The 17,326-nt window shown below is 45.6% G+C and overlaps 1 protein-coding gene across 14 annotated transcripts in view; it reads right to left on the bottom strand.

Moving 5' to 3' along the window:
- ARSG (arylsulfatase G) overlaps positions 1 to 17,326 on the bottom strand; it is a 122,563-nt gene that overhangs the window by 63,230 nt on the left and 42,007 nt on the right. For 9 of the 14 annotated variants that reach the window (XM_077163657.1, XM_077163662.1, XM_077163658.1 and 6 more), the window contains one exon: positions 11,904 to 12,741. The exons of the other annotated variants lie outside the window; for them this stretch is intronic. In XM_077163657.1, coding sequence (XP_077019772.1) covers positions 11,904 to 12,121 — 218 coding nt within the window. In that variant the 5' untranslated portion in view covers positions 12,122 to 12,741. The remainder of the gene's footprint in view (positions 1 to 11,903; positions 12,742 to 17,326) is intronic. 14 annotated transcript variants of the gene reach the window in all.

Genomic DNA, 17,326 nt, shown 5'->3' with positions numbered 1-17,326 from the left:
GTTTGCAAATAGGGACTGTGACAAGGACATGGGCACACATGTTAACAGCAGTGCTTTACACAGCCCCCAATGGCGGAAACAGCCCAGTGTCCATCAGCACATGACTGGGTAAACTCACTGTGGTATGGCCATGCAATGGAATGCTACTTGGCCATAAAAAAGGGATAAAATTCTGACACATGTTCCAATGTGGATGAACCTCAAAAACATTATGCCAGGTGAAAGAAGCCAGACACAAAAGGTCAAATATTATATGAGCCCATTTATATGAAATATCTAGAATAGGCAAATCCATGGAGACTGAAAGCAGATTGGTGGTTGCTGGGGGCTGAAGGGAGGTGGGAAAGGAGAGAAACTGCTTTAAAAACATGTTCTCACACTTAGTCCATTCCTGTGGATGTGAATCCATTAAAATTGTAAGTAGGATTTTCTGATGAGATTATTTCAGAATGCGTCTTAATATTATGGGAGTCCTTTATAAGCAGGATGGAATTCAGACAAACAGAGAGAGAGAGAGCCACAGGAAGCAAGAAGCTGAAATTCAACAGAACCCAGAGGAAAACAGAGAGGCCGCCATATGCATTGCCAAGTGACAGAGGAGCCAAGGACAAGGATGAGCAGCAGCCAACCCCAGAGCACCAGTCTTGAGGAAGAAAACATAACCTTGACGACACCTTGATTTGAAGCTCTTCCCAGCCTCGAAACCATGAGCTAATAACCTCCCATTGTTTAAGCTGACTATTGTATGATATTTGGTTGGCCAGTCAAGGAAATTTAAAAAAACAGGCATGGGTTTTACTTTGTAGTGATAGAAATGTTTTGGAAATAGATAGCTGGTGGCCAAACATTGTGGATGTACTAAATGCAATTGAAGTATTCACTTGTAAATAGTTAATTACATGTCATGTAAATTTATACACACATGCACACATATTTTAAGTCTAAAAGAGAATGGAAGGCTGGAATCTAGAATGAGCAAGGAGGGCAGTGACAGAGGAGGTGGCTAGGGGGCCTGCTGGAGGGGAGGGAGACTTACAGTAGAGAAGCCATCTCAAAACCATATAATGTCAGGCTGCCAGGTTGCTTAGAGGGTGAGCTCAGCCACCGCACCGGCAGAAGGGACTCTGGAGTCCAGGGGGTGAGGGGGATGGCCCATGGTTACCAGTTGATAGTGGCAGAGCCCAGTTCTCAATGCCTCTCCTCTCCTTTGTCCCCTTAAAGGTTTTCAGGTGCTCCTCAGTGCACTGCCTACAACCCACACGGCTTCCACTGCGCTCTCTCGTCTCCCCCTGGGATCTCTCTCCTTCCCTCCCACTCCCTTCCCTCACCCCTCACTCACTACGTAGCTGTCCTTTCCCTTCTGCTAACTGGCCCACTCCTCCCTGGCTTGGGCCTTTGCACTGGTTTTTTCCCTGCCTGCACCCCTCCCCAGACTGCAACGGCCTCCTTAACCCTGGGGTCTCAGGTGTAGTCTCCTTGCTCCACTCCGAGGCCCTCCCTCTCCAGCCCCAAGCCCTGTTAAGTACTTTGAAGCGATGACCCCATCCCGGGAGTCTGATTTATCACTGTGTGCTTTCCTCCTGGCCATGCCCAATGCAGGAGGTCATTGTATTCTCCTTCACAGTCGGGAGGGCCACTGGCCATGGCGCCTGCCAACACCCCTCATCTCAGGCTGGCTCATCAGCCAGGTGAGAGCCCTCAGGGCTTGGCAATAACCCAAAACTGGAAGATGGCAGTACTCCCATCTTCTGAGCTGGGCCAGCACCCCTGCTACCCTGGCCAAAGGGTGCATGCCAGAGGGCTAATGAGAACCTCATTAGAACCTCAGCAGCCACTGTTCAAGGTTCTCTATGCCTCTGACAGAGGATAGCTTAGGGCAGAAAAATGGGGAAAGACACCCTGATCCCTGTTTCTCTGACAAGCAACTCTGGAGAAAGACTTAGAGAAGGAGGTTGGAATATTATTTCAAGAAGATTCCACCTAGAGGCCACTTACGCAGCCTCTCTCTGAGGACCATGACCTCCACCAATTAAAATCCTACGAGTGTCTAATATTTCCACACCCCGTGGAGGCACCCCACAGAGATGCCCCCAGCTCGAACCCCTGACCTGCACCATGACCTTGGCATCTGCAGAAGGGATGGCCCTGGGAAAGTTCCTTTCCATTCTCACCTTGTTTCTTTCTTTTCTTTTCTTTCCCATATTACAATGAAGCCTAGAGATCATCAGGAAAACCTATTTTAAAACCCTCCAGATTGTAAGGAAAATGCCCAGAGAAAGTCTCAAGAAGGGACAAAAGTCCAGTGAGCTGGTGTCATCCAGTCTGCAGGGCTTCAAATAAGAAAGTTACTTATTTATTTATTCAATCATTATTCCAAATAAATTCATTGAGCTGCAACTGTGGGCAGTCACTGTGCCAGATGCTAAAGAAGCAAAGAAACAGTTTCTTCTAGATGAGCTCAAGTTTAGTTTTCACACTAAGCCCTATGAGTTCTAATCAGTAGAACCACTTACCTACCACTATGGGCATGCACTCACTAGGGGTTGAATCATGTCCTCCAAAATGGTAATGCTGAACTTCCATCCCCCAGCACTCCTGAAGGTGACCTTCTTTGGAAATAGGGTCTTTGCAGATGTAACCAAGTTCAGATGAGGGCGTGCTGACCTAGGGTGGCCCTAACCCAGTGACAGGTGTCCATTTCAAAAGGGGAAAGACAAGGAGAGAAGGCCATGTGAGGACAGAGGCAGAGATTGGAATGACACCACCACATGCCAAGGGACACCCGGGGTCTCCAGAAGCCAGGAAGGAATCTTCTCTAGAGCCATCAGAGGGAGCCTGGCACAGACACCTGGGTTTCAGACTTCTGGTCTCCAGAACCGGAGGCAAGAATTTTCTCTTGTTTAAAGCTGCCCAGTTTACGAGACTTTGTTACGGTAGCCCGTAGGAACGACTACAGCTCTTGACTCATATTAACTCATTTCATCCTCACAACAGCCCAAGGATGGGGCGTGATTACGATCCCCATCTCACAGACGAGGAAATCGAGTCGGGGGAAGTTGAATGACGTGCCACACATGGCCCCAGGGGCAGAGCCACAGCTTGCACCAGGCATTCTGCTGCATGGTCCACACTCCCAGACACTGCATGACACAGCCAGGTGTTCAAGGATGTTCAAAATCCCACGCTTGTGCCATTAAACCACAGGCCTCCACGAGGAAGTTGAGGGGCTGGTCCCAAAAGGAAAGGGCCAGGGAGACTCATCTACTGTAGAGCCATTCTTGGTGGATGGGGGACCCAAGAGGGAGAGTGAGGTTTGCCCAGCCCCCTAACCCCCCAGGCCCACAGTAAAGAAGGAGAGGCAGGGCCTGGCCTGGGTGTGAGAAGAAGCCTTGAGACCTAATTGTCTGGGACACACACACACACATGCAATAACACCCACATATGCACACATACGCACATATATGCACACACTCATTTGCAAATGGAGCTGGATGTGAATTGAGAAACTACTGATGGCTTTTATGGAGCACCAGAAGAACTTCTTAAGGTAAGATGATAAAGCACTGGCACTGGCCATCCAGGGAGGCTGGGGAGCCTCCAACCTTGACAGCCTCCCAGAGGAAAAGCAGGCACTGAACACCTGAGGGCTCATCCTCCGGGACCTGCCTGCAGGTGAGGGGCTGCGTCCCACAGCCTCACGGCCCCTCGAGTGAGTTGTGTGATGATTCTAGGGATTCGCACTAAGCATCCTCATTTCCAGGCACCCCTCAACCAGCTCCAAGCTGGCTCCCTCAGCCTCCACTCTGCTCCATTCAGGTTGGCAGTTATCCAGACCAGTCTCTTGACAGGTCTCTTCTTCTGAAACCCTCCTCCTTGGCCTTCCAGAAGACATGCTCTCATCCTCTTTGTATCTTCCCATGGTTCTGTTCCAACCTCCATGGTAGGCTTGTCTTTCTCTGCCCATTATTGGGTGGTATCAGTCTCCAGGACTCTTTTCCCAACCTGCTTCTTCTTTTACTTTAAGCAGTTTTATTGCGATATATTCACACAGCATACAAACCATCCAAAGAATCATCACGTAGCTGTGTATACAACCCCATGATCAAATTTAGAACATTTTCATTACTCCAGAAAAGAAACAAAAAAGAAAAAGAAAACCTAAATCCTCCCATACCCCTTCCCCAAACAGCTTTTATTCTTCGATCATCATACCACTTCTGGAAAATCCCATACAATTCCCTTCCCTCAACTAATGCAAACTAAAGATTCCCAAATCCATAAGCCTAGCTCAAACTCACTGCAGAGCTCCCGACCCTTACCCCCGTCTCCTCCTGGGCACCCTCACCTGGAACCTGAGGCAGGCACACCTTAACCTAAGTAATCTCATCAAAAGGTCCTACTTGCAATGGGTTCACACCCACAGGAATGGATTAAATTTAAGAACACATTTTTGTGGGGTACATCAGCTCCAAACCACTATACTGACTCTGATCTCCCCCTTCCTATCTGCACCCCTCATGACTGCATAGAATCAGGAGGCCCCATTCTCCAGATAATTATCCCAGTCGATGTTAACATACCTTACAAGAATGAACTGTAATTCTTCTTTTTCATGCTATGATAGATTAAAGACAGTCCCAAATTCTTTGACACACCTCCCTTTGAGAAGTGGGGTCTATCTCCCTTCTCCTTGAATCTGGGAGGGTTCTGTGACTGCTTTGACCGATAGAATAATATGGAAATGACATTCACTATAATAGTTTCTGGGGCCAGGCCTTTAGAAACCAACAGTTTCCAGTTCTTCTTTCAAAACACTATGTAGGGCAGGCCACGGTGGCTCAGCAGGCAAGAATCCTTGCCTGCCATGCCAGAGGACCCGGGTTCGATTCCCGCTGCCTGCCCATGTAAAAAAAAAATTAAAATTAAAAAAAATGCTATGTAACAGCTTCTCCAGAACATCACCCAGTTCCATCCCCCATCCCATATTATCGACAACCCTTTCCAGCATGAAAAAGCTAGAATGGACAGAGCACAAACACCCCTAAAGAGTGGGAGAAAGAGCAAAGGTCATGGTGGGGTTATTCAAAAAGGCAGGATTTAATAAATAAGTACGATTGCTGAATCACTATATTGCTATCTCTTTTAGCCTCCAGTATCATAGAGCAGCTAGAAGTAAAAACCTAAAATTGTGGAATTGTAACCCATACCAAACTCTGAAATCTGCTCTACAACCAATTGTTGCAATGTGCTTTGAAATTTATTGCTTTTTTTGTATATATGCTACTTTTCACAAAAAAAGGGGGGGAAAGTCGACTGTGCTGATAAACGCACAGCTATATGATGATTTTGTGAACTTGATTGTACACTTTGGATGATTACATGGTATATGAATATATAATATATATCAATGAAAAATAAATAATGATATAAATAAAATTAAATTAAAATGCTATGGGAGTTGCCATGTAAGACCCTGGATGACGATGAGACCACCATGCTGGAGAGGCCATCTGCAGGTGACCAGTCAATGACTCCAGCTGAGCCCAGGCTTCCAGATACCCCTGTCTAATGCCAAACCATGAGAATGAGGACACCTTGGGCTCCCCAGCGCTGACCATCTGCTTGCTGGATACCCACAAGTAACCTTAGTCAATACCATGTGGAAAAGAAGAATTGCCCAACTGAAACCTGCTGGAAGTCTTGACTCACTAAATCATGAGTTATCATAAAATGTTTGCTGTTTTCTGCTACTAAGTTTGGAGGTAGTTTGTTATGTAGCAACACATTACCAGAGCAATGCGTATCTCTCCTACTAGACATTGTTTGGTTCAGTATTAAGTTCCCAGCACCGAGACAAAGTAGATGCATGTTGACTGGATGATGCCACTCTCCTCTTTGTTTTTGTCCAACATAACAAGTCTTGCTAGAGAGACCTGGTAGCGCCAGCCCAGAGAGCCTGACTCACACCCATACAAAACACGGGAATGCCATTCCCCAGCTGACTTCCAAGAAAAGGTGGGGGGAAACAGTTCAACACATTTTCTTCTTGTGCATGGGTTTCACAGGAAATCAGAACCTGAAATTTGCCTTGGTGGGTGTGGAGTTACTGAATGCTAAGGCAATTTAAGTGGCTCATGGAGAAAGCGCTTCAGTTTGCTAAGCTGGAGAGACTTTTGTCCACAGAGGACTGAACTTCTCAGCGTGGCAGGGATGCTCAAGGACGGTTGATTTCAGTAGTGTAAAAATACACTGCCTGAATGCCATACCTGCTTGTCTGTTTTTAAATACGCTGCCCACAGTTTTGTCTCTCCTTGGACATGTTAATGTCATCACCACCAGAGAAGCGATCGCACTGTTCTACAGCAAGACGTAGCTTGGGCTCCTTTGCAGACGGCAGGCTCTGTCAGGGCAGGGCTTAAGTTGTAAGTCCATCCCTTCCTCAGCACAGCGCCCAGCGCAGTGTGGCTGCACCATTAAGATGGTGAATGAACAGACACAACTTGGAGAAACACAGGTCATTTGGAAAAAACCCAGTCCATTTCCACATCAACAGTTAAGCTGATGCTTTTAAGGCTCAATTCCTTCCCCACGGTGTATTAAATTTCCTTTACTTCCCAGTCTTTGGAGGGACCTGCTGGTACTCCCCCCTCCAAAAAGCTACCACCACCCCAGGCAGCCCAATGAACTGACTTCCACATCACCCTTTTTCGCTCTCCCTGCCGCTGTCTCCATTTGGCAGGAACTAATTAATAAGCAATAAATTGGCCTGGTTATTCGGAATGCTTTTTTTTTTTCTCCCCCAAATCTACTTGGGCAGGCTCAGGCCAGTTCACCAACAGGGGTCCTAATTAAAGTCTGAAAATAAATCACAAAATAAAGTCTGAAATTAAAGTCTGGAAATACAGAGCCTGACAATATAGCAGGCCTGTTAATAGGAAAATCAATGTGAATTAAGACGCAGCCAGACAAAAAACCAAAGCAACTTGCCGTTGCATAAAGTTCGTGTAATAGAATCAGGGAGCATCTACACTGAAAGACTGCTACCAAAGCCCTGGAGAGACATAACATTACAAAGTTAAGTATGTCCAGCCTTCATTTACAAGGAATTTAAAATAGGTGATGATTCTTTCTGCGGCAATGCTCTAAATTGCTATGTGACTAGAATAAAAATGATGCCTGCCCCATTCATAATTTAAAGGTCTGGAAATAGAAATAGGCTTTTAAAATAATTTGCCATGGCCTTTGCTTGCAAGGAGAGTGGGGGTTGGGAGGTGAGAACTGGAAAGACACTGAAGCAGGATTAGTCACACAGAGAACCAGCTCGGCTCAGCCTAGATGTTACCTTCTGTTCAATGGGATGAAGATGCTGACTCACCCCTAAGATGAAGAGCTATAGGAGCTACAAGACATGATTGAGATGTGCTCACTGACAAAATAGATCTGGAGGCCCTTTGTAAGCTGCAAAAAAAATATGGCAGTAAACAGTGAACCTGGGGTGTCTTTATTTACTCATTCATTCATCCATTCATGCTCCTTTTCAAAAAAGATTCCTGACAGCTGAACTTAGTATGGTCCTGTGTTTGGCTTGTTAGGCTGCCAGAAGGCAATATACCAGAAATGGAATGGCTTTTAAAAAGGGAGTTTAATAAGTCACAATTTTATAGTTCTAAGGCCATAAATATGTCCTAACTAAAGCATCCAGAGAAAGATACCTTGACTCAAGGAAGGATGGTCTGGGAAGGCACAGGAGTAATGTAATCAAAAGGCCACATCCACGAGTTGGCGTGGCACATCTCTTAGAGATGATCTACTCAGTTTCCCACCCTAAACAATAGATCTTGCCCCACATGATTGGATGGGGATTAAAACATGGCTTTTCTGGAGTACATACTAGTTTCAAACGGGCACAGGTCCTTACAATTTTCTCCTTTCCTTGTCACATTCTTGTTATGGAAATGTGCATATTCACACTCAAAGAAGGACACACACAAGGAAACTAACAATAGGACGCACACTTGGGATCTCATTGCCTCCTGGATCTAACACCTCTCTCCACTGCCTCAACCCTCAGTCAAGCCGTCCCTGAGGTTCTGGCAATATGTCCCCTGTCCCCAGCCTAACAAACTGGAGCAATCCAAGCTGCATGACTTCAGTCCTTAAGGACTCCTCATTGCCTTCAAGATCAAGGCCAAACTCTTGACATGGCACACAAGGCCCTTCACCAGCTGCCCCTGTTCAGGAAGTGTCATCAGCCTCATACTTCCTGTCCGAGCTGGACTCATCCACTAGAATGTAAGCCCTAGAGGAGGAAGGATTTTGGTTGTTTGGAGTGTGGCTATATTCCCAGCACCTAGAACAGTGCCTGGGGAAGGCTCAATGACTATTTGTTGGGTAAATGAACACTGTTCAGTTCTGAGTCATTGCTTGGGTTTTTCCTTCTGCCTACAACACTCTTTCCTCCACTTCATTGGGCTACTTACTACTCATCCTATGGTCTAGACACACACAGATCAAAACAGATAACATCATTGAGTATATTTTGGTTTTCTCTAGAGAAATAGCCCTACTCTTCCTGTAGTACCCTTGCACTCAGGACTCTTTGCTCTGAGTTTTATCACCCAAAAACTGAGAAGCTTAGGACAGGGCCTTCCTCCTTCTTGACTGTGATCAAGTTATAAGGCTCTGGAATGAAGGAATCTGGGCTTGAACATTGGCTCGGCCAGTCACCAACTCTGGCCAAGTTATTTAACCTCAACACCCCAACTGTGAAATAAGAGAAACACAGGGTAGTCATGAGAATTAAATGGGGGAGATGCCCAAGGCCTGGCACCTTGGAAGCACCCAGTAAGGGTGAGCTATTTTTGCAGCTGTTGTGTTGAGTCATCAAATACAGGCAGGAGCCCAAAGGCAAAGAAGCCTGTGGAATCCTTTGCATGCCTTCCCCCTAGGGATTATAGGGATTTATCCCTGGAATCCCATCTCCTTCCACGATTTATCATTTGAACCGTTCATCCTGCAAAGCCGCCAATTCACACTGAAATTCAAATTGGCATTGTTTATAATAACTCATAAAGAATGATAGCTAATGTGAATCCCTGAATGAAGTGTGCCAGAAACTGGGCAAAATGCTTTCACAGTGTGATGATCAAGTTCATGTGTCAACTTGGTTATAATGTCCAGGCATCAGCTCAAACAAGCATAGGCCTGATTGTCAGTATGAGAGTATTTCATAGATGCACCTATAATCATTGGACTTCATCTTCGGCTGACTACATCTACAATCAACAAAGATTGCCTTCAGTGATGTGGGGAATCTCCTCATCCAATCAGTGGGAGGTCTTAAAAGCCAGAACTAAAGATTTCAGAAGTCAGAAAGAAGAACATCTGCCGCTTCTTCAGCCAGCTGGCGTCTCTTGGAGAATTCAACTTGACCTTCACTAGAGTTTCCAACATGAGGCCTGCCCTGTGGAATCCACATTTGCCAATCCCTACAGCTGTGTGAGCCAATTCCTAAAATGTTTCATTATATACACGTATACATGTACATCCTGTCAGTTCTGTTTCTCTGGAGAAACCCCAACAGCTCATGGATTACTTAATTTAAGCCTCACCACATCCTATGAAATAAGCGGCATTATTGTTCCCATTTGCAGAGGAGGAAAGCCAAGCTCTGAGGGGTGACAAGGCCCACCTGGGGTCACACGGAGAAAGAGGTGGCAGAGTCTGGGCTTGGTCACCAAGCCTCCCGGCCCTGACCTCCTCAGCACAATGTTGGGTCTCCAATGAAGCAAAAGATTTATCAAGCACCAGCTAAGTTACAGACAATATTAGGGATGAGGGTAGAGATATGTAGAAGAGTAAATAACAAGGAGACAGTAAAAAAAGACGCCCTCTGGGCCACTTGCAGACCCTGTTGGGCAAGAGCGCGCGTCAGCAAGCCAAGGCTCCCGGGCTGAGAGGGGCCCGTGATGAATCAATCACGGCCTCACAGGAAGCCTGGCTTTCCTGTCAACAAAGCCCAGAGTGAAAGGCTGCCGACCTCAGACCAGAGGGCTGGCTCCTTGGCCACTGTCACAGGCTCCGATGAACAGTCACAGAGGGGAGAAGAAAATAGGAGATTCCACCAAATTGTGTTTGCATCTGGCCCCAGGATGCCCTCTCTGCTGGGGGTGAAAGCGTGGGCACAGCTTGTGAAAAGCATGACGAGTTTTAAATAACAGGCTTGGCATTTCCTCCACTAACCCCCTTTAAGACAGAAAGCAGGGGGTTTTAAGCATTTGGCAACCCAGGTTCCTATGAGAATCCTCTAACTGCTATGGATCAAACCTCTCCAAAAAAAATTCCCGGATGTAAAATTTGGGGTGCCATCTCAGAGCATCTTGGACTCCCAAAACCCATTTGTTGACAAATATTTATTAATTGCCTCCTCTATACCAGTCCTAGGCTGTAAGCTAGGAATATAGCAGGGGCAGGACAGACAGGGCCCCAGCCTTCCAGAAACCTGGAGCTACAAGGAGGGCGAGACAATTAAACAATTACCAGGATGAGTGACAAGGGATAGCAGAGAGAATACAGAGTATACCTAAGGTATCCAAGGAAGCGTACCTCAATGATGAGTAGAAACTAATCAGCCAGGGGAAGAAGAGAGGAAAGTGCACCAAGAAGAAAGAATAGAATTCCGAGGCCCAGACAGAGGGAGGGAACAAGTGAACACAGCTGGAAGACAAAGTGGTGGAGAAGAGAACAAGTCAGGAGAGGGAGTTGGTCTTGCTGGACATTGTACAGAGTTTGGAGTTTGTCCTGAGGTCAGAGGATGCCTCTAAAGGACAGGAAGCAGAGGAGTGAGTTTCTAGAAAGTTCATCTTGGCTGAAGTAAGGTGGACAGACCAGAGTGGGTTGGGGCCAGACACTGGGACCTCAGGGGTTCTGTATCTCAGGAGAAAAGTTGTGAGTTTAAGGATGTGAGTGGCCAAAATGCCATGATGTCCCATGTTTTGTCCTAACGAACTATCTGGAATCATCTGGAATTATTCCCACTGAACTTAATGGAGAAATTTAAACCTTTGCAAGTAGGATCCGAGCTGGTCAGTCAGATCAAGGTTAGCCTAAGAAGAAAACCCTAAAGTCTGAAAGCTCTGGCACTTGCTCTCAGTCTAAGCAAGGGAAGGAGTTAGGTCTTAGGACAAAAGTCTGTGCTGGCTCCTTTATAAATACTTCAACCCATCTACAACACCTCCTGTCCCTTTTGCGGTCCTTTAAGAGTCTTATGTGCCTTAAACGGACCAGTATGTACCGTCTGCTCATAAATAACTGCTTTTACCTTTGTGTATGGTGCTAAATACCTTGTGCAAAAGAGGTCTCTCTATGTTCCAATTGCCTCATTGACTCATAGTTGCTCTCCCAGGGTCACCTTCATTCTTGAACTCCTAGGCTGAGTTCCACACCTTTCCCTTTGGACTTCCAAAATTCCTTATGCAACCTCTTACACTAAATTGTCATCCTTACTTTCATTTTAACTGGTTTCCTCTACCAAACACTAAGCACCTTGAGGGAAAGGACTTTTTCCTTCACCTCTCTTTTGCCAAGATACACATGCACACAATAAATGTTACCAGATGGAGAGGTAGATGGATGGATGGGTGGATGGATGAATGGACGGATGGATGGATGGGTGGGTGGATGGATGAATGGATGAATGGATGGATGGATGGATGGATGGATGGATGGATGGATGGCTTTCTCCTGCTGTACTAGCTTCAAACCAATAATAATATTAAGTAAAAAAAACAAAATAAAAATCAACAGACACCCACCAACTACCCTTCAAGTGCTTTCAACTGGACAAAAGAGTTTTCACAGTAAGACATCCAAAGAGATGCCACCTTGACATCTTCAAGACTCACCTCATTCCTTCTGCAGCCATCTGATCAAGGCTGGGAGTGTCCTCTGTTTCAGCCCAGTTTGCTCCCAGGTCACCCCAGCCCATGTCATCGGCCAAAATGATCACAAAATTTGGTTTCTGGTCTCTCGTTTTCCCACTGAAGAAAAACTCCACAAGAGGATAAAGGAATCCTGAGAAACTCACTCCCATCAACAAAACCTTTAGGAAAAGCCAGCCCATGGTGGTAAGCAGAGAATTCTGATTGTCCAGGGTGATGGTGAGCCACCACTAGAGACTTTTCCAAGAGCTCCCTTCAGTACAGGAAGTCCTTGGAAAGCAGCAGCAGAGTTTGAGTGAGAAACAACTGGTGGCAGTGATGGCACCAACACTGGTGGTAGTGGCGGCTGTGGTGGTGGCAGAGTTGATGGCTGTAGGGATGATGGGGGCTACAGAATTGCGGCCCCCGTCTGGAATCCTGATTCGGGAGAGTGAGGATACTTGTAACCCCTTTGGCTTGACCCTCGTCAGTCACTGTTTCCCCCTTAACAGCTTACAACTCAATAAGACGACTGGTTGCGTGCGACAATCAGACATTCAGTGTCAATAATTACTCTTTTTCACTTGGGTTCTATAAACAGTTCCAACGTTGATCTATCACATTCACTTAGAAAGTGACCCCTCTGTATTCAGTGATATTAGAGCCACAGCTCAAACCTCACATCTGTTTGGGACCCCAGCTGCTGACCGTGGGATAAGTTCTTGCATCTGCAGGACACCTGGCTGGTCTAGACACCGCCGTTGGTCCCAAATGAGTTTCTAAGTTCCAGATGATGGTGGGCTTCATATTTCTGTAAGGTTTCCTGAAAGAACCAAAAATTGACAAGAAAACAGAGTTAAAACTGCCAGTGCAGCTGTGTTGTACACAGTAGCTTAGGAAATAATCACTTTTCCAGGTCAACAGATGTTTTCCTTCTTATTCAAGTATTTAACTGGCTCATCAGTTTCTCCACCTGAGAAATAGTGATGACAACAGTATTTGCAATGGATGTCTAGTCATTAGAGGCTGGACATTAGAGACACTCTCTCTCATCCCACTCATTGTACAGAAGAGAATACTGCAGCCCAGTATCCTGGATGGGTAAGAACCAGCACCTACCTCTGCTAAATCCCAGGCCACCCTCCCCAACCCCACCACACTTCTCTGATTCCCAAGAAATTCCCAAACTATTTGTAACCTTATCAAACCCACTGAGAATTCTAGAAGGTAAGTCTCTTACTACCAAGACACAATTCTTTATAAAAAGTCATGCAATAAACTAACATTTCTATATAAAATTCTGAATAGAAATTAATCTGGAAAAAAGTGGAAATATTTTTTTAAAAAAAGCTAACATTAGAACGTAGGTGATGGATATATGGGTATGCGAACATTTTCATAATAAAAGTTTTTTTTTTTGTAAAGGAAATGTGTCCTTCTAATATCCTAGCAATGTAACTTTTGATAAGAAAATCTAAAGACTTGCTAGAGCAGTGCTTCTCACCCTTGAATGTACCTATGAATCAGCTGGGGACTTTATTAAAATATAGATTTGCTAGGCACTGCCTGGGGCCTGGCAGTCTGTATTTCCAACAATCACCAGGGTGAGGCCTCTACTGCTAGCCCTTGGACCACACTGAATAGTAAACAGTAGAAAGCAAATATATCACGTAGCTGGTCTTAGAAGAAAAGGGACACTGCTTAACCTAACTAATGATGACTCAGCTGCTGCAGACAGGCACAAAAGCAACAAGTCAGATCAAGTTATGAAAGACAGGAATTATAGGTTATGCTTTTAGCTGCAACTTGTAAATGGAGCAGAAAGTAAAACGACATTACCCTTAGTTCACTTTAAAACCCAAAGTTTACAAGGTTTTTAAGGAGACACCAAGAGTTAAAATTCTGGAGCAAATAAGACCCTCAACTGAACAACCAGCCCATGAAGGGGATTGAAGGAGAACCAATTCATAAGATGCAAAGATGCTGTTAGGGGTGGGGTTACAGTAGGTGTTTTCTCCAGTTGTGTATCCATGCCTTGAGGAGGGAACAAAGAGCTGACAGAATCAGCCAGCCAACACAACGGTCAACCCAAGGGGATGGAGATGGCTGGAGGTATGCAAATTCAGGAAGATCTAGATACATTCAAAAGGATGGGCAGATACATAATCAAAATAAAAGGAAGTCCAAATAAACAGTCACGGTCATCTGGAGGCCAATGAATCAATTGTTCAGAAATGGAAACTCTTCCATTTTCCAAAAGGAGAGTTATTATTTCAAACTCAATTAGATTCAACTGGTGTTTGTTGATCTTGAGGCCCCAAAGACTTCTCCCTTTCTACAAGAATGAGCCCTTGCTCAAGGAGGTGCTTAAAAAAACCTTGTTGACCAGCTGCTTGATTCTTAGCCTCATCCACTGGCTTCTGACCACAAGCAATAGTCATAGGAAGCTTTTCGTCTTAAAGCTACTTAGTTTGGAACACAGGAGAGGCCTCATTCCTCGTCAATAATCCATTCTGGAATGACCCAAAGCACAATACTCTAGGAAAAAAAAAATCACTTAAGAAAGAAGCCGAAATTAAGGTGGGAGCATAAATAAACAGATTGTTTTTCTTCAGCATTCCATGAGAAAACATTCCTTTGAGGATTTTCAAAGAGAATCATTAATACTTAAAATTTTCATAGAATGGAAATAAGCTAATTTAACCAGTACAGCCATTGCATTATCCTTCACGCCCACACCTCTGGGGAGACATTTAATTCTTTCCCCATTTATTTTTTTACCTAAAAGGAAAAGGCAAACCAGACATTCAAAGAATGGATTCCAAACCACGGACTTCAAATAAGGTCCAAGTTGTGACTTTGAGCTCAGGTGCCTTGAAGAAATTGGCCCCAGTTGCTGCCCTCAGACCTTATCTGCTGTTACTTTCTCAACTTTTCCTTCATGCGTCACCCACCCACTCTCAGAAAAGAGTGGGCACAGACAAAGAGCACTCCTCTGGACTAAGGAGGAGTCTTTGACAAGTAAAACATTCACCCTTCTTTCCAATGGGGAGGCAAGTACTTGACCACGTTACTTGACAAATCTCACAACGCAGGCTCAATTGTTTCATCAGAGGGTAATTGGTTGTGGTAGATCCTGTGTGTTACGGGTTGAATTGAGTCCCCCAAAAAAGATATGTAAAAGTCCTAAATGCCCAGTAACTCAGAACATGACCTTTATTTTAGAAACAGGGTCCTTACAGATAGAATCCAGACATTTTTTAAGTCCTACTGGAGTAGGCTGGAACTTTAATCTACTATGACTGTGGTCCTTGTGAGAAGGAGAGAGGAGACACACAGACCCAAGGGAGATGAGTGAAGTGGAGATTGGAGTGATGCTGCCACAAGTCAAGGAATGCTAAGTGTAATGGGCAAACTACCAAAGCTAGGAAGAGACAAGGAGGGACACTCCCCAACAAGTTTCAGAGGAAGCATGGCCCTCCCAACACCTTTATTTCAGATCTCTAGGCTTCAGAAGTGGGAGACGATGAATTTCTGTTGTTCAGAGCCACCCAGTTGTGATACTTCGCTATCGCAGCTCTAGGAAACCAAGAGAATAACTGAACCCAAGTGCAAACCAGTCCCCATGCTTCAGGTATGGGGCAGGCAGGAGTAGACTGAACTTTGGTTGCCAGTTGGCTATGCCAGTGATCCGTGTGCTTCTCTGTTGAGGCTGTTTTAAAGCTAGGTTGATGGATGAGTTAGAGTTGGACCTTTCTGTTTCAGGGCTGGCTCGTGGATAAAGGCCCTGGTGGACACAGAAGTAATCAACAGGCAGGTTGTAGAGAAAGCGACTGAGATGCAAAGGGCCAAAGGCCACCTGCAGATAGGAAGTGACTGAATAAGCAAGAGCTGGAAGTCCTTGGGGTTCCTGAGTCAGATGGCCCCTTCAGCTGACCCTGGCTCCCCAGGGGCCTCCCTGTGGCCAAGCATCCTCCCAGAGAGCACTGGAAAGAGTCGAAATAACAAGAAGGTTGGACGGACCTTTCTGGCAAAGGGCTTTGTTGGTTTTCCTGAGACAAAAGCTGCCGATGTCCTGAGGCCAAATAAGACAAAGGATAAGGGGACAGTGTGAGTCTCTGGTTGCAGAGTACCGTTGGTTTGCCGGTTGACTCCAAACTTGCTCTCGTGCCCTGGCTGGGGGACCAGGAGGCACGGAGGGAACTTGGGCACCATCTGCCCAAGCCATCATCTGAAATGAAGGCTGACCTCGTGCATGCCCTTATTCAGCCACCAAATGGCTACCGAGTGGCAGGTCCTAACCTGGGCAGAGGGCATACTCGGCGAAAGAAACCGACAAAAATCTCTGCCTTACTGGGAGAAGAGGGAAAAATAAATAAAACAAGCAAAATGTAAGTGCCGTGGAGCAAACTGAAGCAGAAAGGATATCAGATTGTGAGGGCGGGTGGGTTGCAACGTTAAAGAGCGGGTCAGGGACCACCCCTCTGTGAATGTGAGGTACGTATAAATACCAAAGGAGGTAAAGGAGTGAGTTATGGGAAACACACGGCAGAGAGAGAAACCAGCGAGTGCAAAGGTCTGGCCCATGTTCGAGCAAGAGTGGCAGGATTTGACTTACACGATAGCAGAATCCCTCAAGCTGCTCCACTGAGAAGAAATAAAGGAGGGAGCTGAGCGGTTTGAAGCCCAGGGCCTCAATCCAGGTGAGGCCAAGTGAGAGACAGCGCCCCCTTCAGGCGCCAACCTGCACTTGCATGACCCCAAGGCTGAGGATTGCTTTAAATTCTGCACCCTGCATGCCTCGTTTGCCCCACCCAGGTAGAAAGGAAAACCAGTTACCACGGTAGCCAGGACAAACAGTTATTTAATGTCAAAGCATAATAAACATCCTCTAGCTCCTTCCATTGCCCCTAGAAGTCAGTTTGGCGCTGGCTCAAACTCAAAAGATTGCATGTCATAGTGTACCTGGGGGGACCCGGTCTTAACTCAAAAGACGGTGCAGAAGACATTCCTTTTTTTGAAGTTTTCACATTATCTTATATTTTTGTGCATTCTAAATGCTCAGAATTTTTTTTTGTAATAGCATTTTTTTCCCATTACAAACGACAAACATACAAACATTCCTGACCTGGTTACAATCAATGGCTCACGATATTATCACATAGTACTGTGATGAGGACATTCTCGATTGCATAGAAAGGCAATTTCACTTAGAGAATTAAAAGCTAACTGAAATGCATTTTTTTTTTAAGCTTGGAGATCTCAAGCGAGACCCTGTTACAGGGAATATCAGTTCCTTGACCAAACGACGCCAGGACACCCATCCACAGAGGGCACTTGACATCCCACTCAGTTTCAGGCTGGGACCACCTGTTGAACTTTCACAGAAGGGAACCTTGGGGTAGGAG

The sequence above is a fragment of the Tamandua tetradactyla genome, chromosome 6 (genome assembly GCF_023851605.1).
Source record: "Tamandua tetradactyla isolate mTamTet1 chromosome 6, mTamTet1.pri, whole genome shotgun sequence".
NCBI classification, from domain to species: Eukaryota; Metazoa; Chordata; class Mammalia; order Pilosa; family Myrmecophagidae; genus Tamandua; species Tamandua tetradactyla.
This window is presented reverse-complemented; position numbering and strand designations above follow the sequence as displayed.